The sequence below is a fragment of the Rutilus rutilus genome (assembly GCF_951802725.1).
Source record: "Rutilus rutilus genome assembly, chromosome: 22".
Classification (NCBI taxonomy): domain Eukaryota; kingdom Metazoa; phylum Chordata; class Actinopteri; order Cypriniformes; family Leuciscidae; genus Rutilus; species Rutilus rutilus.
Genome location: NC_140227.1, coordinates 28627525 through 28654591, shown reverse-complemented (window position 1 = coordinate 28654591; position 27067 = coordinate 28627525). Strand labels below are relative to the sequence as shown.

Here is a 27067-nt window from a genome sequence, read left to right as displayed (position 1 = left end):
TCCGACCACATATTAGTTTCTTTCCTCCTTCTGTGAAAAAATACAAATTAGATGTTAGGAAAAATAACAGAGTTGCTTTTTCCCCCCAAACAACAAAAGTAAATAGTGATTTACACTGTAGAAAAAGTACTTTAAAAAGCAGTCCAAATGACTTGAATCAAAAATGGCATCAGGTCGTGCCAGGTTTGATATATGATTGGTTCTCGCATGCCATGTGACCAATCATGACGTTGCAAGTTTGAAAACTACAATAGTTTCTCAATGACACTAAAACAACACTGATTACATTTCATTGTGAACAAGTACTGCTATCTGCTGCACATTAGACATTAAAATATTGACTATCAGTGAATAACGTCCTTGTGATACGTCTTTTTTGAGCTTGACAATAAAAATCACCAGCACTTTTATGGAAAACAGCAGATCGGACATCCTGCATAACATCGCCTTTTGTGTTTCACAGATTAAAAAAAGGAAATAATATGGGGTTGGGACAATATAGGGCTAAATGAGGAAAAAAACTAATCCTTTAATTGCTCCCAAGGCTAAAAGAAGATGAAGCGGATGAGTTATAAAGCCAACAAACTCAACCCCCCTATGCACAAAATAACCATATACCTCTGACACACAAGCATATCTTAATTTGTGAAAATGGCTTGCGTTGGTCTGAAGAAAGCAGCCTAATTTGAAACCGGCCATGTGTAAAAATGTCTGTTTATCCCAGAGGGAGGTTTTTAATGGATATATAAGAGGGCCGTAAGGAGTTAATTGTTTGTGGCTCGCAATCTGATATTAACCACACAGTGTGGCTATAAGAACAGGGCAGGGGAGCCAAGTATCTAGTTTACTCTCAAATACTTGCATTAATATACATATAGATATATGTGTGTGTGGGTCTGTTTGGACGTGCATCCAATTTTGCTTCTGTTTTCTATTTTGGCCCTTAATCTTATTGTCTGTAGTTGTGGTTAGACTGTGTCCTCCAAAGATCTCATCTTAAACTTTCCAAGCGCAGGAGGGTAATTGCTATCAGATCAATTTACTCAAGAAAAGTGGTGCCTGTTTCTAAGTGCTTGATAGATGGAGACCAACTTGTCTAAATTGGGGGCGACCTTGAAGAGTCATTAACAGTAGAAGGAGAAACGCGGCCGGTGACTTTATTGACTTGGAGAATCCCAGTGATTGCGCAGATAGGCTCGGCTGCCCCTTGATATGGATAAAGAAACGGATAAATGATTAAACAGAATTCAAATGATTAGTTATAACTTCCTTTAAAAAGTATTTCTGCAGCTTTAACATTCTGCTAGATGAGCTAAAAGTCTACACTGAAAGTCGAAACTGATTACTGGAGTCTATGTTTTACTAGAAAATTGTTTTTCAGTCTACTTCAGTATTTCATGCTGGTTCTTTGTGATTACTGGCGAAATTATAAAGCAACTTGTGATGGAAAATTGTTTCAAAGTAAATCCTACACCTTTTTTTTTCTCAAGAGTTCACCCAAAAATGAAGATTCTGTCATCATTTACTCACCCTCAAGTTGTTCCAAACCTCTATGAATGTCTTTAAGCTGTTGAACATTAAGGAAGATATCTTGAAGAATGTTGGTATCCAGTATTTTTGTCTTTACTATGGGAGTCAATGGGGACCAGCAACTGTTTGGTCATCAACATTCTTCAAAACATTGTCCAACAGAAGAACTTCATAGAGGTTTAGAACAACTTGAGGGTGAGTAAATGATGACAATTTTCTTTTTTTTGGGAGAACTAACCCTTTTTCAGTTTAGTTAAAGGCATGCTTTGTTGGATACTAGTTTTGACTGGACAAGCTGGGTTATCAGAGGAAAAAAAATCCATCTTATCTACATAGCTTGTGCCAGTAACCCTGCTGAAAACTAAACCAGCCTAAGGTGGTTTGCTGGATTTATCTGATTTTAGCTAGTCTAACTGATCTCCCAGTCTGGCTGGTGTTCAGCTAGTTTCAACTTGTCAACCATCCTGGGGTGCGTTTCCCAAAAGCATCGTTAGCCAACTTTGTTCGCAAGTTCCGAAAACCATAGTTCTAACAAACAATCGCAAACAGCATCGCAAAGTTGTGTGGTTGAAACGACAGCTCTCGACCTGTGGTTAGAAGCAGAGTTTCTAGTTTGCATGACATGTGGACTTAATAAATCCTTATCTTGAGCAAAATAAGCAAGCTGACATTCAGTACAACCTGTGTCTTTTATTTAGAATACACACAAATATCATTTACGTCTTTTAGTTTGTCAAGAGATTTAAAGCACCGTTTTTGAAGAGTGAGCATGTGCGAACGTGCTCTACTATGTAAGAACGAGCCTATGATTGAATCTGTAAATAAAGCAAAATAACTGAGAAAAATGAGAAATAGTGCTCAGATGTCAAGTCTGTAATTTATAGCAAAATATCTAGCGTTAATTCGATCTCAAACAGATTCATTAAATTAAGTTATTACTCCACCACGTGCGTGACGTCATAAACTAACGTGGTTGAACGACCACTTTGCGACACTACGGTTTCGGGAAACAGTCGTGACTAGCTAGTTGATTTCTTTAATGATCCATATGGCGAGTTACGCCGTTGTTCGGGAAACGCACCCCAGACTAGCTCACAAGTGCCCCAAACCCCTTTAAAACCATTAAATCAGACCAATCAGACCGGCAACAGCTTTTTTTTATATTAGTGAACAGACCCGGATTGCCACCTTAAACCAGTTAAACTAGTCCAAACTAAAAAAGTTTTTAAAAAGATAGTCACCAGCCAGTAATATTTAGTCAGGCCGTTGAAACTCTTGCTAACGAGAAGCATCTACACGTTTGACAGTCGACTCCCAGCGGGAAAGCCCTGGATCTCGGACCAGTGCTTCTGTCCAGTGGCTACATCACACACTTGCTGTTGCGTAAAGCTAATGAAGTCGTTTAATCTACCTGAACGCTCCCACAGGGGCGTCCCACTTTAATTATGTTCTTAAACGTCTCTCACATGCACTAATAGGCAGAAATGAAACATGGCACCACGTTAACAAATCCTGGCGGAGGAAGGGACCTGAGAACAGATATTAAAAACTTGGCTGGCATTAATTTTAGCCACTACGGATGTGCGTAAGCTATGTAGCAAAGCGAGTCCATGATTACATGCAGCCCCAGTCGGCACAGAGCGTAAAGACCATTTATCTCCATTTCTGGTGCAATAGGCTTACCAAACCTAGTCACTCAGTTGATTTAAACTGCTTTTATCATATCTTGCCATGATATTAGGCTACTTATCATTTATTTGTTGGACAAAGTTAAAAAGAGTAAGACCACTAATGAAAATACTCCTATTTTGCACAAAAAAAAAAAAAAAAAATCAGATTTTCTATGTTGTCATTTTTCAATCCCAGTCTATATTCAATAGCCTATATGTAAAAAATTGCCAGGGAAATGGACTTGAGGAAACCTGCTAGATATTAGACACAAAAAAAAGATAAACACTAAAAAGAAAGTAAAGCAAAAACAAAGTGCATAAATAATGATGATATATTATAGAAATTTTGAAATATTTATTTATTATTCTTCAAGGCAGTATAATGGTGTTGTACTGTTATATAGATAGATAGATAGATAGATAGATAGATAGATAGATAGATAGATAGATAGATAGATAGATAGATAGATAGATAGATAGATAGATAGATAGATAGATAGATAGATAGATAGATAGATAGATAGATAGATAGATAACCAAACAAATTAAATACCAAAAAATACCAAGAAATGTAATACAAATTTTTTTTTTTTTAAAGGAGTCATAATGTAGAAATTTCACTTTTCCACGAGAATCAATGTATGTTATGATTGCATAATGATTGTACACTGGCCGGGAAGCCGATATTTAAAAGTGAAGCGTTTGTTTACCTCAGGGTTTGTAAAATAGGCCACGTGCACGCGCACGAAAAAACGAGATTTTGATTTCTTCCCCCTCTTGACGTCAAGACGGGGGAGGATATACCAAATATGGACACCGCAAACCTATGCCGCGGGAAGCCCGCCCCTCTCCCCCTCAGATTCAGTTTAGTCGACTCGAGAAAGATGGAGAAACCGAGTGCACACCTGAGATGCTCTGTGGTTGACTGCCACAAACAACATGCAAATGTGTTTTATCTACCAAAAACGGACGAAACTATCAGGGAACAGTGGAGGAAATTCATTTTTAATGACGCTGTCCCAACAACTCTTTCAAGTGGTGTATCGTTAGGTGTGTGCGCTAAACATTTTACACCGGAATCATTTACAAATTTGGGGCAGTATCAGGCGAACTTTGCCTCGAAGCTCCGTTTGGGGAAAGGTGCCATCCCAACCATCAGGGAGTTGCCAGAAATTGAAAAGGTAAGACTGTGTTTTTATTGCTCTACTGTGGTTAACAAATAGCAGCTAACTGCTAATGCGGCTATTGTATGTAACGTTACCTTCGAGGTAAACACGGGGAATGGACTCTACGAATGCTAGCCACATCTTTCCACTTTGTTTTACACTAGCAGCTACAGTAGTGACGGTACAGGAGTCCATGCTCAGTGGCTAAAACTGTTTAAATGCAAGTATGAAAACAATATACCACTAAACATTATTAGCCAAACTCATGCAAAACATGCAGTTTGAAAATAGCTTTCAGTTAGTGGGGCTTCTGTAAGAATGTATCTGGAAATGGTGTATTTTTTCTACGACCAATCAACGCGCCCCTCATTTGCATTATTATAATGACCGTCCACGACAGCCAAAACATCGCATCAGATCTCGCGAGACAATAATGCCTTTAGAAATAAGGGTCTGAGAGGCTCTGTGTTGATTTTTTTTCCACTTTTCTTTTTTAGAAGTGCCTGAAAGACTATAATAGAGCATTGGGTATCCAAGGTAACACAACATTATGACTCCTTTAACAATAGTCAAGTACACAACAGATGTAAAACGTCTATGTTTTCACATTAAGATTCTGGTGGGTAAAAGTTCATTGTTCAATAGGTGTTCATGTTGCTATTGTGCAATAATCTGCGTACGGCAACAATCCAACAGTGCTTTTCTTTGGAAATAGTGTGCAGCCACATCAAATGAGACAAATGCCTCTCTGTTAATGAGCATTAAATGGCTGCTAATTGTTTGATTGAATTGCTGTCACCTATCTAAGCGCGTCTAATTGAAGAGTGCGGAGCGAGGCATTTACAGTGCCGCTGACAAAAAAGAGCCATCTAAATGAAGAAATGTTTTGTGCGCGCCAATTACCAGAGAAAAGTCGAGCGTGCTTTTTTTGTTCTTTAGTCTTACACAGACTTGATCTGGCTTATGAAGTTGCTGTGATGCAGCGGCTTTGTGGATTTTTATCACACAGCCCGTTTGTTGCATGAGAACAATGGCAATGCAAATAGCCTGATAAGACATTCAGTTTTCGGGTGCAAACTGGGAGGCAGCTGTGTATATTCACATCCTCCAAATGAAATTAACTTTGAGAAAGAGCATGCAAGAAAGAAAATCACAATCTAAAAATCAGATTATGTAATGCGTTTAATAATTTCCCCATATTATCAACACCGCACTGTCATTCACGTCCTTCCAGTGTTATTAAATGTGCAAACACATGCGTTAGACCCACATAATTATAATACAAAATATGGATGCCAGTTGCATAAAATAAATGAACGTAGCTTTTGTTTGTCCGCTTGTAATTACACAGCCTGTTTTTCACTATTTCTGATGCAAGTGCCAATATTGATGGTTTGGTGGGAGGGGTGGGGGTGTGTTTTGAGTGACATGGTCCAGCTCCGTCTTGCTGAGATAAAATTCATTTCTTTTCTTGGGACAAAGCCCCTTTCCCCAACACTATTCCTCCGTCCGCCTGCATGGTGGTCTGACAGATTAAACGGCATCACCACAATGGCATCGTTGCGTGCAGGGCTTTAATATTGTCCGCTGGAGCCCCCCGTTTCCTCATTTAATCCCTGTGTAATATGTTGGCCAGAAAACCCTCATGCTGTACACAATGCACGCCCAGCTAAGACACAAAAAAGGCTAATTAGTCGCCCACCCTACCACTCCGCCCCCTCTCGCAAATGCTCATTCTTTCCATTTACAGGCGCAGTATCTGCTTTTGTTATCAGGGCCACCAATGTGCTGTTGGCTGCAATTGTTTCGCTTTATTTGACATGCAATGTGGCTCAAATAAAACAGTAAATTGCTGCTAGAATGAGGGATTTTAACGATGATCCAGCAGACATACAGCACTCATTGGGAGACCGTGAAGGTATGAACGTTCCAGGTTCAGTACAAGTTAAGATCTTCTGTCAACAAAGAAAAAAAACATGTTTAACGTAATGCACTTACAAAGGAAGCACTCAATGTTTATTGACCAGAACCTACTTTTGCATTACACATGCAAGAACAGAAAGAGACTGTTGAGTTGTTATTAGATAAGATGTTCATCCATATAAAACCACAGTCCCCTAAACTTACGTGTCAAAAAATGGGTAACACTTTATTTTGACAGTCCACTTTAGACGTTCTACTGACTATAAGTAACTTTGCAACTACATGTCAACTTATTCTACTAACCCGAACACTAACAGTCTACTAATAATGAGAGTTAGCTGACGCGTAGTGGTTTTCTGGTTTTCTCAGGCTCTGTCATTTCACGTTCATCCTCAGCATAATAAAATATATAGAAATATAAAATGACTGTTCAGCACTGACATGAGTGCTCTTTCCTTATATTAGTGTTGTGACAACAAATCCTCCTGCTAATACATATGGCTTATTATACTGCATACACACAGATGGTGTCCTCAACCAAAAAAAAAAAAAACACCTATAATTCCCTACCTTCAGAAAATGCACAGACAGTCATAAGAAGATATCTTAGATATCTTAGATTTGCATCTAAACAGTTGTGCCACACAGTATGCAATGCAATATTTTAGTGCAAATACCAGCTGGATCATGTATAAAAAAATGTATAATTTATTTCTGGTAAAAAACGAAACAAAAAAAACATCAACGAATAAAAAAGACAAAACATGCATGCTATAGATTCATATTACCTGAGTTATCCACTGGAGGTCAACATGTCAATTCTCACTTTTCATATGGGGGGAATACATGGCAGCATTATTATATTATCTTTTAAGTCTATAAGTGTAATCGGTTATACTTCGAAAGTCCACTTTAGACATTTTACTTTGCAACCACATGTCTACTAACTCTCATTAATTTCCAACTACATGTCAACTAATTCTCATTAGAGTATAAGTAGACTATTAGTGTTCGGGTTAGTAGAATAAATTGCCATGTACTTGGAAAGTTACTTATAGTCAGTAGAATGTCTGTAGGGGAGCATCAAAATAAAGTGTTAGCCGATTTTAAGCAGAAAATCTACTAATACTCTAATGAGAGTTAGTTAACATGCAGTTGCAAACTTACTTATAGTCCCTAGAACGTCTAAAGTGGACCATCGAAATAAAGAGTTACCTTAAAATCTGTTTACTTTAGCAATCCTTGTTGCATTATATGCCAGCGGCCACTTTTTACATGTTTGTCCCCCAAGTTTGCACTAGATAATTTCCCCCCTACTGATATCTGACTCCAAATCTCAGGTAAAACTTGTCATTTTGACCTCCTCTATTAACTAGCATTTACTTACAGTACAGGAAAAATTCATCCATGCCAATTAATATTGTGACTTTCATCACTATTTATGTTTGTCTTTCTTTAAAAAAAAACTTTAGCTGGGGAAGTTTCAGAAGATTTAACACTGCTTCTTATTCGCTAACCACCCGCAATCCATTTTCACCATGCGATATAATAGAGCATAGTGAACAACAAAGTCGTGCAAATAAATGGCATTCTTAACTTGTGTGCAATCCCGGTTCGTCACGTCTCTCAAATCGCATCATATTTCTGTCAGGTGTCTTCAAGTCAGTGAGTAACAAACACACAGCTGGAGGACTTTAAAGTGTCTATGAGACGAGAATGAATCTGTCTGCTTAGCGAATTAAAACATCTGATTGGCTGCTTTCAGGCTTATGATCTAATGTAAGATTATTAAAACTCTACAGCTCATTCTTTCCTTTCCGTTCGATTGTACCCTGTCAGAAAATAAATATCATTATCTAAGAGTGACAGACTAAAGCATTCTGAAATCCCCTTACCGGTCGCCAGCGGGCTGCTGATGTGTCGAGGCTAACAATCACAAGCACACGCTAGATTCTTCGGAGGAGTTTATAATTATAATCTGTGAGAGCATGAAAAGTGGAAATTGATGGCTGGGATTGTGAAAAGATGGCCTCTTCAACAATGTACAGTAGCTTTTGACTGGCTTTGAAATCAGCTAATGTCAGAAAGCGTTACGAAGTCACATTCGTAAGCTTTTTACAGACGAACAAAAGACTTCAATAAACAACTCTGAACTCGGAGCCCCTCAGAATAAAGAATTCTTCGTCTTGGACAATGTACGGCGTTCTTGTAAAGCTTAGCTTTGTGCCCTCGCAATTTTTGCATCGTATTGTTAATGTTAGACAAGGCAGTGTATATCAAAAGACGTTTATGAAGGATGCCCCTTCAGCTGTGAAAAGTGGTCGTCCGTTACATTCATTCTTACTTAGAATCTGCTGAATGAATTTTCATATTGCAACATCCAAAAGACAATTTTAGTGTGAAATGTATAGCTTCGACCAACAATGAATACCCAGTTCCACACACTTTTACACTCACTCTGATTTGACCCCAGACGCAGTGCATGCTGGGTAACTAAAAGAACCACAATATATTACAATGCTTTAGGTAAGTGGCAACAGAGTCTAACTTACCTAAAGTTTTAATACAATTCTTTTGCAAACACTGATTATTCTTTCAGGACATAAAAAAAAAAAAAAATATATATATATATATATATATATATATATACAGTGCAATGCATAAGTGAATACACCCATGCTAAAGTTGACTAAAAAGAGGAATAAAAAATCATATTTTGGAAATTGAACTTAATGCCTTAATTTAAAAAATTAGGAAAAATCCAACCTTTAAGGACACCAATTTTCTTTGTGAATGAATAATGTATCGTAAATAAATAAATGTTCTTCCTTAAAATACATGGTGCATAAGTAAGTACACCCCTATGTTAAATTCCCATAGAGGCAGGCAGATTTGTATTTTTAAGTATTTTTAAGTATTTTTTTTTTAGGATACTATGCATCCTGATAAAGTTCCCTTGGCCTTTGGAATTAAAATAGCCCCACATCATCACATAGCATTCACCATACCTAGAGATTGGCATGGGGTACTTTCCATAAGATCATCTCTCAATGCAAATCAAACTAGCTATTAGGCTAACTGAAATAAAACCATGCCAATCTCTAGGTATGGTGAAGGCTATGTGATGATGTGGGGCTATTTTAATTCCAAAGGCCAAGGGAACTTTATCAGGATGCATAGTATCCTAAAAAAAAAAAAAAAAAAAATACTTAAAAATAAAAATCTGCCTGCCTCTATGGGAATTTAACATAGGGGTGTACTCACTTATGCACCATGTATTTTAAGGAAGAACATTTATTTATTTACGATACATTATTCATTCACAAAAAAAATTGGTGTCCTTAAAGGTTGGGTTTTTCCTCATTTTTTTAATTAAGGCATTACAGTAAGTTCAATTTCCAAAATATGATTTTTTATTCCTCTTTTTAGTCAACTTTAGCATGGGTGTATTCACTTATGCATTGCACTGTATATATATATATATATATATATATATATATATATATATATATATATATATATATGTGTGTGTACATAATGCAAGTTATATGTAATGTACATTTAATTTCAATGTAAGTAAAAAAAAGAAAAAGAAAAATACTTTTCTTCAGCAAGGATGCATTAAATTGATCAAAAGTGACAGTAAAGACATCTATAATGTATTTCTATTTCAAATAAATGCTGTTCTTTTGAACTTTCTATTCATCAAAGAATCCTGATTTTTTTTAATCACCATTTCAACAAAAAATGATTAAGCAGCAAATGTTTTCAACATTATTAATAAGAAATGTTTCTTGAGCAGCAATATTAGAATGATGAAGGATCATGTGACAGTGAAGACTGGAGTAATGATGCTGAAAATTCAGCTTTGATCACAGGAATAAATTACATTTTACAATATATTAAGAAGTTATTTAAAGTGGTAATCATTTTTTCACAATATTACTGTTTTTACTGTACTTTTGATCAAATAAATACAGCCTTGGTGAGTTCTTTCAAAAACAATAAAAACATCTTACCGACCCCAAACCTTTGTACGGTAATATTTCCATTACAAATTATATCATCAGCACAACATTTTGAGAAAAAATTTCAGCTCAAAGCAAGAAAATGTGAAAATCCAAAAATGTGACCAAATCACAATTTTACTGCAAAATCTGAAATATTTCTTGTTTATTTTACACCATTTCATGGTTATACATTTTTCAAAATCCTAAAACTTAGTTTCCTTCCACATTTTAAAATCCCTAATTTACAATATGACCTCAGACCTTTGGAGCGCGCTGTATTTCTGATTGTAAACCCCGGCACAGCGTCATCATGCCCTTCCAAACACAATTGTTTTGCATGGAAGGCTGTTTACAAGCGCTCATGAATAAGTTAGCCCACAGCGGCGGCTGAACATGTGGGGAAGACACTCTCCCTTGAATCTAAGTAGGTTAAATCAAGTTGCCAAATGGAGTGGATTTTGACAAGGCTCCCTGCTATCCCGATAGCATGAACTATCTCATCTCCTCTGAAATAGATATTTTCCCTACATTTTCACGCTGGCCTGGAAGGCCCACTGGAAAACCCAAAACAGAGCTGACGTGAGTGAGACGTGAAGCTAGTGCTCTGTTTTGATCGGCACTTAAAATGCTAGTAGGAGCCCATCTCTTGGATCTCGGTCAAACAAAACGGGAATCCTTTTGACATTTTCTATTGCGACGGCATGCAATCCTTCCACGTGGTCTGCGCCTACGGCTTTAAGAGTGTTTCTTTTGCTTTTGCAGTGTCCAAGCCCAGCCCAGTTTGCCATGCCGGGTTTGTCCCTGAGATGTGCGTGACTAGAGGAGGAGCGCTCACCGAGAGAATTAGCACAGCGACCCAGTTTAGACACCAAAAGCCTGACTCTGCGGCTCAGACACTTAACCTTTACTGACTGGCGGCAGCACTTTAGAGACGAGAGAGGAAAAGGAAATGGATTGCCACGAGTGCTATTAGCCACAGATCGAGCAGAAAATCACCTGACAAAGTATGAGTTTGTGATGGTTTGAGTAATACGTTCAAAACAGAACGCTGTGATTCAGGCAACACGAGGGAAATTGAATTAATAACAATTCCACAGCATTTAGTCACGTGTGTCCAGTGAACTTATACATTCCAGTGCAAAATGAGAAAATGGAAAAACTAGAGAGAAAGTTTTAACTTTTAATTTTGAACTTAAAATTTATTTTTAAATATTTGTTATAAAAGTAGTGTTTTGACGGCTGGAACATTGCTATCATGCAGCATGCTAAAACGGTCTTCAAGAAGTTGTGAAGACCTCTTTATAGAATCGCAAAATAGATTATTGAATTCTTTAATATTAAAAATATGAATATTATTAATATATAAAAAAAATGTGTCTCTGAAACCATCCTCTCCTCAGCACCACTTGTTAAAATATTTACAGCTAAAAATTATATTAATACTTTACGATAAGGTCTCATTTGTTAACATTATTAATGTATTAACTAACATGTATAACAATGAGCAATACATTTGTTACAGTATTTATTAATCTTTGTTAATGTTAGTTAATACACATACAGTTGTTCATTGTTAGCTCATTTTAGTTCACAGTGCATTAACTAATGTTTGAATAATGTATTGGTAAATGTTTAAATTAATATTAACTAAGATTAATAAATGCTGTAGAAGTATTGTTCATTGTTAGTTAATGTTAACTAAAGTAGTTGACTAATGTTAACTAATGAAACCTTATTGTAAAGTGTTACACATATTACTAATGTTAAAAACATTAAATATTAAGCGTTATAAACTATAAACTCACTAGATGATCTCAATTAACTTCCCCGAGAAGTTGTGTCTCTAAAATCATTCTGTTTTCAGCATTACTTCCAAATAACCCCAAAAAAGGGAGCAGTCTATTCAGCTATCGTGAACCATCACTAATTATTATATCAAGCATCCATATTTATTATCTATAGCATTACTGTTAGCATGAAGAAACATTCCCATTAAGTTGCATCACTAAATTCATTCTGTTTTCAGTACTGCTGCTGAATTATGATTAATATCATTATTTTTCTTGCCTAGCGGATGACAAAAGAGGCACAAAAAACACTTTTTTTCATTGCCTTAATCTGAAGATGGCACTATCTAACGACCAGAACGACATATTCTTCATCCAAAATCTTATAATGTAAAGTAGGCACTACATTTGATCACTTCGTGACTGTTAATAATAGTATGTTCTGTATAGTATGGATGTGTGTAGTATGAATGAAATTTGGATGTACTACATTGTCATGTTGTCATAGTCATGTGACCTACTTAACCACCATTCACAGCTCCACTCCTCCTGTGTCCAGTATGTACTCACTTCAGAATCCGGAAGGTCACTTTTCCCCAGCCGTTTTATGACTATTATGAATTCAAACATACTACTTGGCTCACATAGCTTCACCTACTATATAGTATGAAAGTAAGCATATTCGGATGCAGGACTAGACTGGACTCTTCGGGCTTGGAAATGCAAAAATACAGTTCTGAAAATGTGCTTGAAGATGGTGAAACAGCAACTCAAATGTAAGGTATTGTCACTCACCAATGCAGTTGTCTCTGTGCTCCCCAAACCCAGCGCTGCACACACACCGTCCAATAGGAACGAGCCACTCGCCCTCAGCGCTGCAGTACATCTTTGGCGTGTCTCTCTCCTCGGCGTGGTCCACACACTGACCTCTGACCTCCACGAGCGAGGACGAGTCGGCCCCCGTGACCACGTCCCTGAAGACGGCCAGGTTGCGAGCCATTCCCGTGCAGCGTTTGTAGTACACTCGCACGGACACCACGGCGATGCAGGCTCCTATATCCTGAAACGCCAAGTAGAAGCCGCGCTTGCTGAGCGGCCCGACGCCACGGATTTCAGTGTTCAGCTTGAGTCTCCTCACCCCCAGGTCCACGTTGGTGAAACTCTCGTCGGCGGCGATGGTGTCGATCTTGGAAAACTGACTCTCCCAGATGGTCGTGCCAACATCACGGTCGGTCTCGTAGTAGTAGAGGTTAAAGGTCTCCTTGCAGGTACCGAGAACGCCTGGCATGCTGTTGCAGTCTCGCAGAGTGAATTTCACCTCTATGTAGATCCGCCGGGCGCCGTCACGCTGGATCCAGTTGGTCCGGAGCCAGTTGTTCTGGCTCGGGCTCATCACGTTGCACACCTGGTACGTGTGGATGGGGCTGAAGTACTCGTCCATTTCATTGATTGCATCCCACTGTGCGAAGACAGAAGGGGAATCTGGGTTATTATTGAAAATGGTTACATCTGAAAGACTGATTTCGCAAATTAAAACAGTTTTACATAAAAACGAATAAATACTATTACATTTTCCTTAGTTTATTTTTAATATGGAGTCAACATGTTGAGATCACATGACCAGACGTGTCATGCAACTGACCAAATTACTACTGATAATCATAACAACAACATACTTTATATAGTGCTTTCAGGCGATGCTCAAGGCACATAAACATAAGCACATAAAAACACATTTAAGCTAATAAAATAAAGTAAAAGGCAGCGAAAAGCGAAAAAAAGTGCACCTTTAAGGATAGGAGATTACACGCTCAAAATGTGCTGTTACAAACACATCTTTAATGCGATAGAGATCTAACTTGTGGATTTACATATTTACAGTGTGAAGATTCTTATAAATCAGTCCAGTATTACTTCAACAGCATATCACTTTTCACAGCCATATGCATTAGAGCTTCTTTAAAACGTTTACATATGCATTGCAGTGCATAAGATTAATATCATGATGAATGTGGCCTGCCTTTCCTTAATAAAGTTCAGTATCCCTCGTTATTCATGGGTGGTTTTTGTGCGGTTTAAGCAGTTTCTTATGCAATGCAAATAATCAGGCATGAATAAATATTTTATTATGAGTTGCAAATGAACTTAAAGATTCATATCAAGAGCCTGAAGCAAAAAACGGAAATGCTGATCAATGAGAATGAAGACGTCCACAACCAGAGAACACCAAAACTAACGAACAGGTAAAAACTATTGCAAAATAAGAAGTTGCTACAAATTCAAGTACAGGTTTCAGTAGCGTGATAGCAGAGGGATGCAAAATATAGTGGTTATGTCAATGCTTGTAATTATACATGAGCTTGCCACGCATAAAGTAGCAGCCTCCCCAACATTAATATTAAATATTTGAAATATTGGGTTCTTCAAGACTTCTAGAAACACTGATGAAATATGTTATACAACTTTCATCACCATGAGTGTTTCAAACCTGTATGATTTTTTTTTTACTTCTGTTGAATACAAAAGAAGATATTTTAAAGAATTTTGGTATCCAAACTACAGAAGCGTATTGCATTCACTTGAGGAAAAATAATCTACTCTGTTTTTATGAATTAACGAGTTAATTATCTCAGAATTACGAGAGAATTTTTCATGAAAAGTTTTTGCTCTGTTTTTCTGAATTAACGAGTTAATTATCTCAGAATTCTGAGATAATTTTTCATGAATAAAAAGTTTTTGCTCTGTTTTTCTGAATTAATGACTTAATTATCTCAAAATTATGAGATCAATTTTTCTTGAAATAAAATGTATTTGCTCTGTTTTTTCTGAATTATTGAGTTAATTATCTCAGAATTATGAGATAATTTTTCATAAAAAATATTTGCTGTTTTTCTGAATTAATGACTTAATTATCTCATAATTCTGAGATAATTAACTCAATAATTCAGAAAAACAGAGCAAAAACTTTTATTCATTAAAAATTATCTCGTAATTCTGAGATAATTAACTCGTTAATTCAGAAAAACAGAACAAAATATTTTTTTTATGAAAAATGATCTCATAATTCTGAGATAATTAACTAAATAATTCAGAAAAACAGAGCAAATACATTTTATTTCAAGAAAAATTATCTCATAATTTTGAGATCATTAAGTCATTAATTCAGAAAACCAGAGCAAAAACTTTTTATTCATGAAAAATGATCTCGTAATTCTGAGATAATTAACTCGTTAATTCAGAAAAACAGAGTAGATTATTTTTCCTCAAGTGAATGCAATACGCTTCCGTACCAAACAGTTGACGGCAGCCATTGACTTCCATTGTATTTATTTTCCTTATATGGAAATCAATGGCTATTGTCTGGTTACCAACATTCTTTCAAATGTCTTCTTTTGTGTTCAACAGAAAAAAAGAAACTCATACAGGTTTGGAACAACATGAGGATGAGTAAATGATGACAGATTTTCATTTTTGGATTAACTATCCCTTTAACAATAGGCCCTTTTCTCTCTTTACCGCAGAAAAGGAGAGTGTATGGACAGTTCATAAAGGCCTTTTCTGATGGCGCTGTCTATGGGCAATTAGCTGTTCTCTTTCATCCTTCTCATGTAATAGTAAAGCAGGTGAATTGAAGGCTAGCTGCGGAGTGAAAGACCTCCAGCCCGACTGGTTTCCAGCCCCATGAGAAGGGTCCGCTACGTGCCTCCACACACAGCAGGTCTTTCATCTCACGAGCTCACGGCTCACGCCAGGCTTTACTGACGCCACACGCCGTGAGCGAGCAGCGGTTATTCACTGCTAATTAAAAGCGGAGGGCTGCCGGATAAACAGAGTGGACAGATGATGATGCTCGGGAGGGATCTGGAGCGGGAAAACTGTAAATAATGAATGTATTAATCTACTTTATAGTTGGTATTGGTGTAAATTGATGTCTTGGTCAGTTTTCTGATAAGTTCAAAAGGTAAGCTAAATGCTTATAGCTAGCAATTTAAATAAAAATACATCCAGTTTAATGCACATTTCCTGTAGCTCTAACGGTAAAAAATATCGTTATTTTAGCGGTAAATTACTGTAAAAATGCTACAGTGATTAACAATAAGGTCCCTTACTCTATATGGTGAAGAACTGTAATAGATCTAATGGGACTTTTCAGTAAAATACTGTAAAAATCGACAGTTTTTGGAAGTGAAAAAAAGTCATCTAATAATTTACAGTGAAAATACGTATAATAATGTATTTATACATTTATTTATTTTCAGTTGATGATTGTTTTCTTTCTTATCGTGAAGTTCTGGCGATCAGATGTGCTGGTTTTACCATACATTTCACAGATTATTTATTTATTTATTTATTATTATTATCATCATTTTCAGTGTAAAGCATGGCTCTAGCAACACCAATGTCATGGATTTGATTCCCAGGAAATGCATAAATGGATCAAATGTATACCTGGAATGCAACACAGTGTTGTTATCGTTCGGTAAAATTAAGGCAAAAACTAATACACATTTTTTTTTTCATTAACTCATTAGCACATAAAACTACAAATCAATTAAAAAAAAAGTAGGCTACATTAAAATAAAACTCATTAAAAATATTAATAAATACTATAATACTAAAATAACACTGCGATGCAAGTCACTTTAGATAAAAACGTCTGCCAAATGAACAAATGCAAACATTTTAAGCTAATTTCAGGTTTGTTACTGTCACCGTTATGTAAAAATGCACATTAGGTTTGTATGGTTTGCGTCTGCAAATTAGTGGCCAGGATTTGACATCTGCATCTGTGCACTTTGTGGCTAGTGGTAGTAATAGCAGTATAACAGCATCACTTATCATTATGTTGTTATGGAAAAATGATGGTTTGCAGTTTGTGGAGCGCCTAGGGATGTTCTGTTATTAGCTCGCTACTCTTCAAGGCTAATCTCACATCTATTTTCTCCTCTATAGATATTATTATGCACTCTTACATGATATACGGCGAGATAAACAGCAGGCAGATGTGGAAACAAGGCTGGAATGTTTCTGAGAGAACAGATACTACAAATGGTGAAGGCATCACTAAGCAAAAGCACATTTTATGGGTTGTTCCTACTAGCAACACCGCTAGCAATAGGCAGTGATGACGTAATTTTTTAGGCCAACATGTAAGTTCGCACCCCTCGACAAAAACTCAATGGGGTACTTATGATATTTTGTTCATCATGATAATCACAAATAAACATGACTTTTATGAATTTTGAAGTCAGAAAGAATTAGTAAAAAGCTAAATAGGCTGCATCCAAAATCGCATACTTCCCTACTACTGTATATAGTAGCTGAAAAACAGTATGTGACAAAAGAAGTGTGTCCGAATTCACAGTACTCATAAAAGTACCCTGATGACCTACTACTTCCGATGAGATTCTGAAGTGTGCGAACCAATAGAGTCTACAGAGAGCCTGGCCACTCCCTATTAAGTCCTATTGTACCAAATTTAGGTTGTAGTTCCACCAGAGTTCCACTGGGGGCAATCGCCCATGAGTGCAAAATGAATGGGAGTCTATGGGGCTAGACGGCTAAATTTGTCTCTTTCACCCGATTGCCGTTGAGAAATCTCAGATTTGATTGTAGGTTTTGCCAGTTGAACATGGGTTATAGGTCGAAAGTTGAATGAACGAGTACTTATGTCCTTTCGATTTCTTACAGGTCGAGTTGTTGTTGCCCATAACACGCTAGCATTCTGCTAATGAACGCTGATTGGTCACTGAAGGACTGATTATGACCAGAGATACCGCTTGATGGCATCGCGGCATCCGAAGCGGGACCAGAAACAAACAAAGCAAAAACTCTTCTAGCACGTGTGTTTACCTGTGTCAGAAGTGTTGTCGATGCCTCGAGTGAAAAGAAAGTGCAGAGCGCGAAAGCACCAGAGTGACTGAAGGATTGCCGTAAAGCAGTATCTCTGGTCGTACGATGTGTATGACGTCATTGACATTTTAAAAGACTTTTTAAAGCAAATAAGTGACTCTAAAAAATCTAACACCCAGCAATGTGTAATTTCTTTGCATCTCCTTTCGAATACAACATTCAAATTACTAGACAAGAAATGATATCCTGAGAAAAGTGAATTTTGAGGGGTATAGCGCCATAGACCTCCATTCATTCTGCACTCGTCCTGTGAGCGCCCTCATATGGAACCAGAGTGGAACTGCAACCAGTTCAGAAGCCGGAAGTTTACTGAGAGTGGAAGTTCTCCCCTTATTAGACATTCTCTGGTTTTGCCCTATAAATACGCCATGCATGGAGCACACTATATCTCACAAATAGAGGCACTTTCTAAGACAAGCAACACTCGCGTTGTCTGCAGAAAAAGTTCGAACTTCTAAACAGTGATCAGAAAAGTAGAAGTTTATGCCTGTCATAGCAAACACAGTACACTATAGCATTGAGCTCCCGCTGGCCTTGAGCAGATCGCCTCTCCTGAATACATTACGGACACAGCCGGACTAATTGAAAGGGAAAACGCTGACCTCAGAGGAGCCTTGAGCTTGGCCACCGTGAACTTGGCCTCTCCTCACAAGTACATCTTCCAAAGGAGCAGATTTCCTCGCTTCCCTGGCCTCACCCCGGCCCACGCTTCCCATGGGAAAACTACAAAAAGCCCGTTGCGGTAATTAAACTGTTGGATTGGAGCGCACACCGTAGCCAGCCTCCCACTTTGAGTATTTAGCGGTTAAATTTAATTTGTCCTTGCACTAATGATTAGATTAGAGAGTCTGTTAAAATCTAACACTTTTCAGGTTGGCTCGAGGGCTGGAAGTAATTCGCTTAGTTCTTTCATGAGGTTTCCGATAAAAGCCTGCGTTTTGTTTTTAGCCACATCACATATTAGACGATCAGTGGAAGAAAATGATTGAAATTGATCAAAGCGATGGAACAATGAGCCACAATGAAAATCCTTCAGATCAGATATTTTTAATCTTAATTGAGACACTTTTTATGTAAATTAAGCTAATCTCCATAATCTCCACATCGATATAAAAGGTAATATTCTTTGTTAATGCAGATTAATGGTTTCAGATCATTTCCGTACCTTGTACATGGGAAATATTCTTGGGCTAGAAACTTTTATTCAATTTATTGAGACGGCTCACTGACAGATTAACTAAAGATAAGCACATTATTATTTAAGAATTACTAAATAAAATAATAATTAATAAACATATGATAATTATAAGTTAAAGTAATATTCCACATATATTTATTTATATTTTAATAATTTAATTTTAATAAAGCAATTCATGTTTTAGTGATCCAAATTCCCTAAATTCATTTCAGTCCTTGTAGAAATATTCTTGGACTATAAACTTTTATTCATTTAATTAATAAGCCCCGTGACAGCTTTACTGAAGCTTTACACAATTTCAAATTTAAATTAATAAATGATTAAATTATAATAAAATACAATTAATTAATAATAATAATTCAATCCTATGAGGTCCAATTTCCCTCTTTTCACACAAGGAACCTCATTAACTCTATTTAACATCTTTGTTTGGATAAAATATTTAAGTGTCTGTTTTTTAAATTTTTTATCTTGGTTTGTTTTATGGGACACGTCAAACTTCTGTCAGTCACAAGCAGGGGAGATCTTTCTCCTGAATACATTCATAATCCGTCAAATCCTGGAATGAGCTCACCGCCGAACAAACAGCTGCAAACATACAAGCAGTCATTCCAGGGAATAAAAGTGATTCTGAAACACATCCCAAGACTCATTCACGGAAGATCTCACAACAATATGCACAAAAACAGCATTTGTTTCCACTTCTTCTGTACAAATCTAGAATAACACTAACAGAAAAGTACTAAGGCGTCAGGGTTTGGCTGGTTATCTTAAAGGGATAGTTCACATAAAAATTTTAATTCTGTTATTATTTACTTAATGTCATGTCGTTCCTAAAGGAGGATATTTTGAAAAGTGTTTTAGTGAAAATCAAAAGGACGCACGCTTAAGCACGCTTCCGAGATCCTCTTTTCCATTCTATAAGACGTGAAACGAATGATAATGCAATGTTCAGGATAATCCCAAAACAGCTATTCTGTACTGTAATATCAATGTGTCATGCAAAGAAAAGGGATTAATTCAAACTATATTCTGACAGATCTATAAAGTCTCAAATACACTTTATAATCAAACTATCATAACAGTGTAATTTTATTTATCTCATCTGTCAACATGATGCCGGTGAATTGCTTTCTTCACTGCTGTTGTCAACACTTGTTGTGTTTATTTTCTTATTGAGAGGAAAGTGCACAGCACGTTTATATTCAACGTCTCTCTCAGCAATGTGGGTTGGGAATATCGAAAAGGTATATATATATATAAAAAATATATATATTTTCCGTAATTTTTATTTTTTTATTTTAGTTAACATTTTAGTAATTTAGTTGTCATATATATATATATATATATATATATACACACACACACACATATATATATATATATATATATATATATATATATACACACACACACATATATATATATATATATATATATATATATATATATATATATATACATATACATATATATATATACATACATATATATATATATATATATATACATATATATATATATATATACACATATATAATTTTTTTATATTTTTATTTCAGTTTTAAATAATTATTTCAGTTTTAAATATATATATATACAGCTATTCTGTAATGCATACATATATACACATATACACATATATATATAATTTTTTTATATTTTTCATTATTTTTCATATATCATATATATTTAAATGCCTATATACACTCACCTAAAGGATTATTAGGAACACCATACTAATACTGTGTTTGACCCCCTTTCGCCTTCAGAACTGCCTTAATTCTACGTGGCATTGATTCAACAAGGTGCTGAAAGCATTCTTTAGAAATGTTGGCCCATACTGATAGGATAGCATCTTGCAGTTGATGGAGATTTGTGGGATGCACATCCAGGGCACGAAGCTCCCGTTCCACCACATCCCAAAGATGCTCTATTGGGTTGAGATCTGGTGACTGTGGGGGCCATTTTAGTACAGTGAACTCATTGTCATGTTCAAGAAACCAATTTGAAATGATTCAAGCTTTGTGACATGGTGCATTATCCTGCTGGAAGTAGCCATCAGAGGATGGGTACATGGTGGTCATAAAGGGATGGACATGGTCAGAAACAATGCTCAGGTAGGCCGTGGCATTTAAACGATGCCCAATTGGCACTAAGGGGCATAAAGTGTGCCAAGAAAACATCCCCCACACCATTACACCACCACCACCAGCCTGCACAGTGGGAACAAGGCATGATGGATCCATGTTCTCATTCTGTTTACGCCAAATTCTGACTCTACCATCTGAATGTCTCAACAGAAATCGAGACTCATCAGACCAGGCAACATTTTTCCAGTCTTCAACTGTCCAATTTTGGTGAGCTCGTGCAAATTGTAGCCTCTTTTTCCTATTTGTAGTGGAGATGAGTGGTACCCGGTGGGGTCTTCTGCTGTTGTAGCCCATCCGCCTCAAGGTTGTGCGTGTTGTGGCTTCACAAATGCTTTGCTGCATACCTCGGTTGTAACGAGTGGTTATTTCAGTCAAAGTTGCTCTTCTATCAGCTTGAATCAGTCGGCCCATTCTCCTCTGACCTCTAGCATCAACAAGGCATTTTCGCCCACAGGACTGCCGCATTCTGGATGTTTTTCCCTTTTCACACCATTCTTTGTAAATCCTAGAAATGGTTGTGTGTGAAAATCCCAGTAACTGAGCAGATTGTGAAATACTCAGACCGGCCCGTCTGGCACCAACAACCATGCCACGCTCAAAATTGCTTAAATCACCTTTCTTTCCCATTCTGACATTCAATTTGGAGTTCAGGAGATTGTCTTGACCAGGACCACACCCCTAAATGCATTGAAGCAACTGCCATGTGATTGGTTGATTAGATAATTGCGTTAATGAGAAATTGAACAGGTGTTCCTAATAATCCTTTAGGTGAGTGTAGTTTTTATTCATTTTTATTTCATATTTAATAGTTATTTATTGGTAACACTTTATTTTAAGGTGACGTAGTTACACGTTACTACATGTACTTACTATAGTAATAACAGTAAATTATGTTAGTACAGTATAGTACATTATTAATATTACTCAGTACTTATTTGAGTAAGTACAATGTAACTGCATCACCTTAAAACAAAGTATTTAATTTAAGTATTTCAACTAAATGAAAATGAGAAATGTTGCTTTGACAAGTAGCTCAAAGAATATTTTTGTTATGGTTCTGGTTTCAGTTCTGGTTTTAGTTTTATTATAATAACCCTGGTGCTGACCCCCTTCAAAATTACCCCTTCGAAACTTAACCCAGGGTTAAAAGTGGCATGACAGGGATAAGAATAGTGTGAAAAGCCATACATGCAACTGGTGAGAAAGGAAAAAAAAAGAAACAGACAGAGAATAGTCTTGTCTAAGTTCTCGGTGATCCAATTTCAGATTAGCAGCTAGGATGAGAAAATCCTTTGAATCTTGTTTGACAAAAGCAACAGAACGACTGGCCATCCTGGGGTGGTATTTGCAGTGACACAATCATGTAGCATCAAGGCAGACGCTTAATCTTGGAAACGTCCCCCTCCCGCTTCGCTCAAGTGTGAGAAATCTTGATTTGAACTGAATTCTGCGCCTGCTAATTGGAATACAGTCTTTGACAGTGATAACCTTTGTGGAACGGGCCTGTTAATTGTGTGTCGGCCTCACGCTAGCACACAGAGTTATGCTCCATCCAGAGCCTTTACGGGGTTCACAACATCTCCCTCTGTAAACATCATTCATTGTTAACATATGTGTCCGGCACTTCAGAGCAAAGCCCAATAAACTGAGCCAAAGCAAGAGCACAGGATACAGACATTTTCAACGGCTTTAAATGTCTGAAGAATGACTGAACTATGTAATATTCTACTGAAATGTCAACATACAAATAGGCAAATCAAAATAAGGCTCTGTTTACACCTGCTATTAAGATGCGTTTTGGTCGATCGGATCACAAATAGACAATGTTAAATACAGGTGTGAACGGGGTCTAAAGCGTTTTGAGCTTGTCCACTTTTGACCACTTCAGAGACTGTCAGAGCAGAAACGAAAGCTCCTGCTCACTATGGCAAGCCGTTTTAGCTTAAATTGTCCCCAGCGTTACTCGTTGTAATTGCATTTTTACTAGTAAGAATTAAATTTGAGAGCTCTACAATTCAATTCTTACTAGTAGCAATTACAATTAGAGAGCTCTCTTATTCAATTATTACTAGTAAGAATTACATTTACAAAGCTCTCAAATTCAATTCTTACTAGTAACAATTACAATTAGAGAGCTCTCTTATTCAATTATTACTAGTAACAATTACAATTACAGAGCTCTCTAATTCAATTATTACTAGTAAAAATTACATTTACAAAGCTCTCAAATTCAGTTCTTACTAGTAGCAATTACAATTAGAGAGCTCTCTTATTCAATTATTACTAGTAAGAATTACATTTACAAAGCTCTCAAATTCAATTCTTACTAGTAGCAATTACAATTAGAGAGCTCTCTTATTCAATTATTACTAGTAACAATTACATTTACAAAGCTCTCTAATTCAATTATTACTAGTAGCAATTACAATTAGAGAGCTCTCTTATTCAATTATTACTAGTAAGAATTACATTTACAAAGCTCTCAAATTCAATTCTTACTAGTAACAATTACAATTACAGAGCTCTCTAATTCAATTATTACTAGTAAAAATTACATTTACAAAGCTCTCAAATTCAGTTCTTACTAGTAGCAATTACAATTAGAGAGCTCTCTTATTCAATTATTACTAGTAAGAATTACATTTACAAAGCTCTCAAATTCAATTCTTACTAGTAGCAATTACAATTAGAGAGCTCTCTTATTCAATTATTACTAGTAACAATTACATTTACAAAGCTCTCAAATTCAGTTCTTACTAGTAGCAATTACAATTAGAGAGCTCTCTTATTCAATTATTACTAGTAAGAATTACATTTACAAAGCTCTCAAATTCAATTATTACTAGTAGCAATTACAATTAGAGAGCTCTCTTATTCAATTATTACTAGTAAGAATTACATTTACAAAGCTCTCAAATTCAATTCTTACTAGTAACAATAACAATTACAGAGCTCTCTTATTCAATTATTACTAGTAAGAATTACATTTACAAAGCTCTCAAATTCAATTATTACTAGTAACAATTACAATTAGAGAGCTCTCTTATTCAATTATTACTAGTAGCAATTACAATTAGAGAGCTCTCTTATTCAATTATTACTAGTAACAATTACATTTACAAAGCTCTCTAATTCAATTCTTACTAGTAACAATAACAATTACAGAGCTCTCTTATTCAATTATTACTAGTAAGAATTACATTTACAAAGCTCTCAAATTCAATTATTACTAGTAACAATTACAATTAGAGAGCTCTCTTATTCAATTATTACTAGTAGCAATTACATTTACAAAGCTCTCTAATTCAATTATTACTAGTAGCAATTACAATTAGAGAGCTCTCTTATTCAATTATTACTAGTAGCAATTACATTTACAAAGCTCTCTAATTCAATTATTACTAGTAGCAATTACATTTACAAAGCTCTCAAATTCAGTTCTTACTAGTAGCAATTACAATTAGAGAGCTCTCTTATTCAATTATTACTAGTAACAATTACATTTACAAAGCTCTCTAATTCAATTATTACTAGTAGCAATTACAATTAGAGAGCTCTCTTATTCAATTATTACTAGTAGCAATTACAATTAGAGAGCTCTCTTATTCAATTATTACTAGTAACAATTACATTTACAAAGCTCTCTAATTCAATTATTACTAGTAAGAATTACATTTACAAAGCTCTCAAATTCAATTCTTACTAGTAACAATAACAATTACAGAGCTCTCTAATTGAATTTTTACTAGTAAAAAAACGAATTAAAGATATGTATAATTGCAGAGCTCTGTAATTGAATTAAAGAGCTCTGCAATTGCATTCTTACTAGTAACAATTCAATTGTAGAGCTCCGTAATTAAAAATGAATGGAAGTCAATTGAGACATATGACTAGTAAAAATTCATTTGTAGAGCTCTCTAATTGGAATTGTTACTAGTAAGAATTGAATTAGAGAGCTTTGTAATTGTAATTCTTACTAGTAAAAATGCAATTACGACGAGTAACGCTGGGTACAATTTAAGCTAAAACGGCTTGCCATAGCTCTCCGTGTTTTTCAGTCGTCTCCGGGCATGTTCATTTGTAAATTGCGTGAGTTTGTCCATTAAATCGAAAGATCTGAAAAAAAAAAAACCATACATTTACCAGCCCATAGACCCTCCCCTCGAAGAAATCAGGACAGAATTGGTTGAAAGTGGACAAAAGAGACGGATTAAAACACAGGTGTAAACAGGAATGTGTCTCCCTCATCTACTTTTTGATCTTATCGTTTAAAACGCATCTTAATACCAGATGTAAACAAAGGCATAAGCTTCTCAGATTTGCCAAATTTATAATAAATTCTGCAAGCAAAAGCCTCATTTTGAACAAATTCTTAGAAAAATCAAATGGTTTAAGCTGCTTTCCACATTCAGTTTATAGCTTTATATTCATATTGTATGTCAACTATTGACCCATTTTGATTTTATTTCTCCTAATGATTTTTAGGAGAGACATCTGAGACAAACTTGTTACTTAAACTGAGATCTCCAATAACAGTCTCTTGAGCTGTGAAAGAGCAATGCAATGTTCCTGTGAGCAGACGTCTTCACTGGCCGCTCATGTAATGCTCTTGTACAAACACATTTTCTTGACACCAAATATCCACCAACATTTTGGACTCGGCGAAGTATTTGCTCAAGACCTTTGCTTTTCCTTCACTACTTCAGAGGTGATGAAATCTCAGTATTTGTTCAAGCGCCTGCGGTCCTGAGGAGAGCGTAGACATCCTGCTCTTCTTAATCAGATGAAGCTGTTCCAGGAACGTCATTAGATGGGTTGTGAATGTAATTACTCCAAAACTATGCTGAGAAGCACCATTAAACTATCAAAACTGTCAGAACCCCACAGATGTGTGTTTAGAATATGATACAATATGTGTAGAAAAATCGAAAACGCATATAAACACCCTAGCAACCACCTAGAATACCCTAGCAACCATCCAGAATATCAATCTGTTTTTTTTCTGATAGACGGTAAGGCCTTCAAATCAAAATGGTATTTTTTACCTAGTTTAAATTTTGTTTTTACATACCATTTATTTACTTTTAATTCAATAAAATCATATGTTTACCAACCTTTGGGAATTATGAAATATTTATAAAACATTTTTAAAAACAAGTAAAAAATGTGGGTAAAATATTAATTCAAAACTGAATAAAAAACGTCTCCCCACGTCTCTCCACGTCTCCAGACGGGTAACGTGGGAGTGGGCGGACATCTGGATGCATCCATATCATCTCCCTCTCAAAGTCCATTTGTCATCGTCTCTGTCTGTCTTATCACTGCTATCGATTGTGGTGGGTGGGCGAAAAAAAATGAGGTGGGTGTCAATAGATGTGTCATGGCAAACATGAGGCAGATAGGAACATAATGAAGCCATCGGACAGCAGCTGTCAAGGCCTGAGTGATTCGGCTCGGTGACAGCCGATGGCGACAGGAGCCCTGCAGGAATGTTCAGACAGCAGAGATATCTGCCAGGGGTCGGCCTGGGGTCACCCGTCTCACTGCCAGCTTCAATTGGACTGTAAAAAAGACATCTCACTATGAGTTCATGAAGGGGCATAAATGATTCAGGGCTGACTGACTGCAGTGAGGATCCATAACAATGCATTCAGACACAAACCCTGCATCAGCCTTCTATCATTAGTGACACACTTATGTGTGTAAGCCTGGATTAA

General features: G+C 36.3%; 1 protein-coding gene across 2 annotated transcripts in view; it reads right to left on the bottom strand.

Annotated features, from left to right (window-relative positions):
* The window catches only part of epha8 (eph receptor A8), an 82395-nt gene that overhangs the window by 20363 nt on the left and 34965 nt on the right, over window positions 1–27067 (bottom strand). For both annotated transcript variants that reach the window (XM_084395406.1, XM_084395405.1), the window contains exon 3: window positions 12882–13545. In XM_084395406.1, the coding sequence (XP_084251532.1) occupies window positions 12882–13545 (664 nt within the window). The remainder of the gene's footprint in view (window positions 1–12881; window positions 13546–27067) is intronic.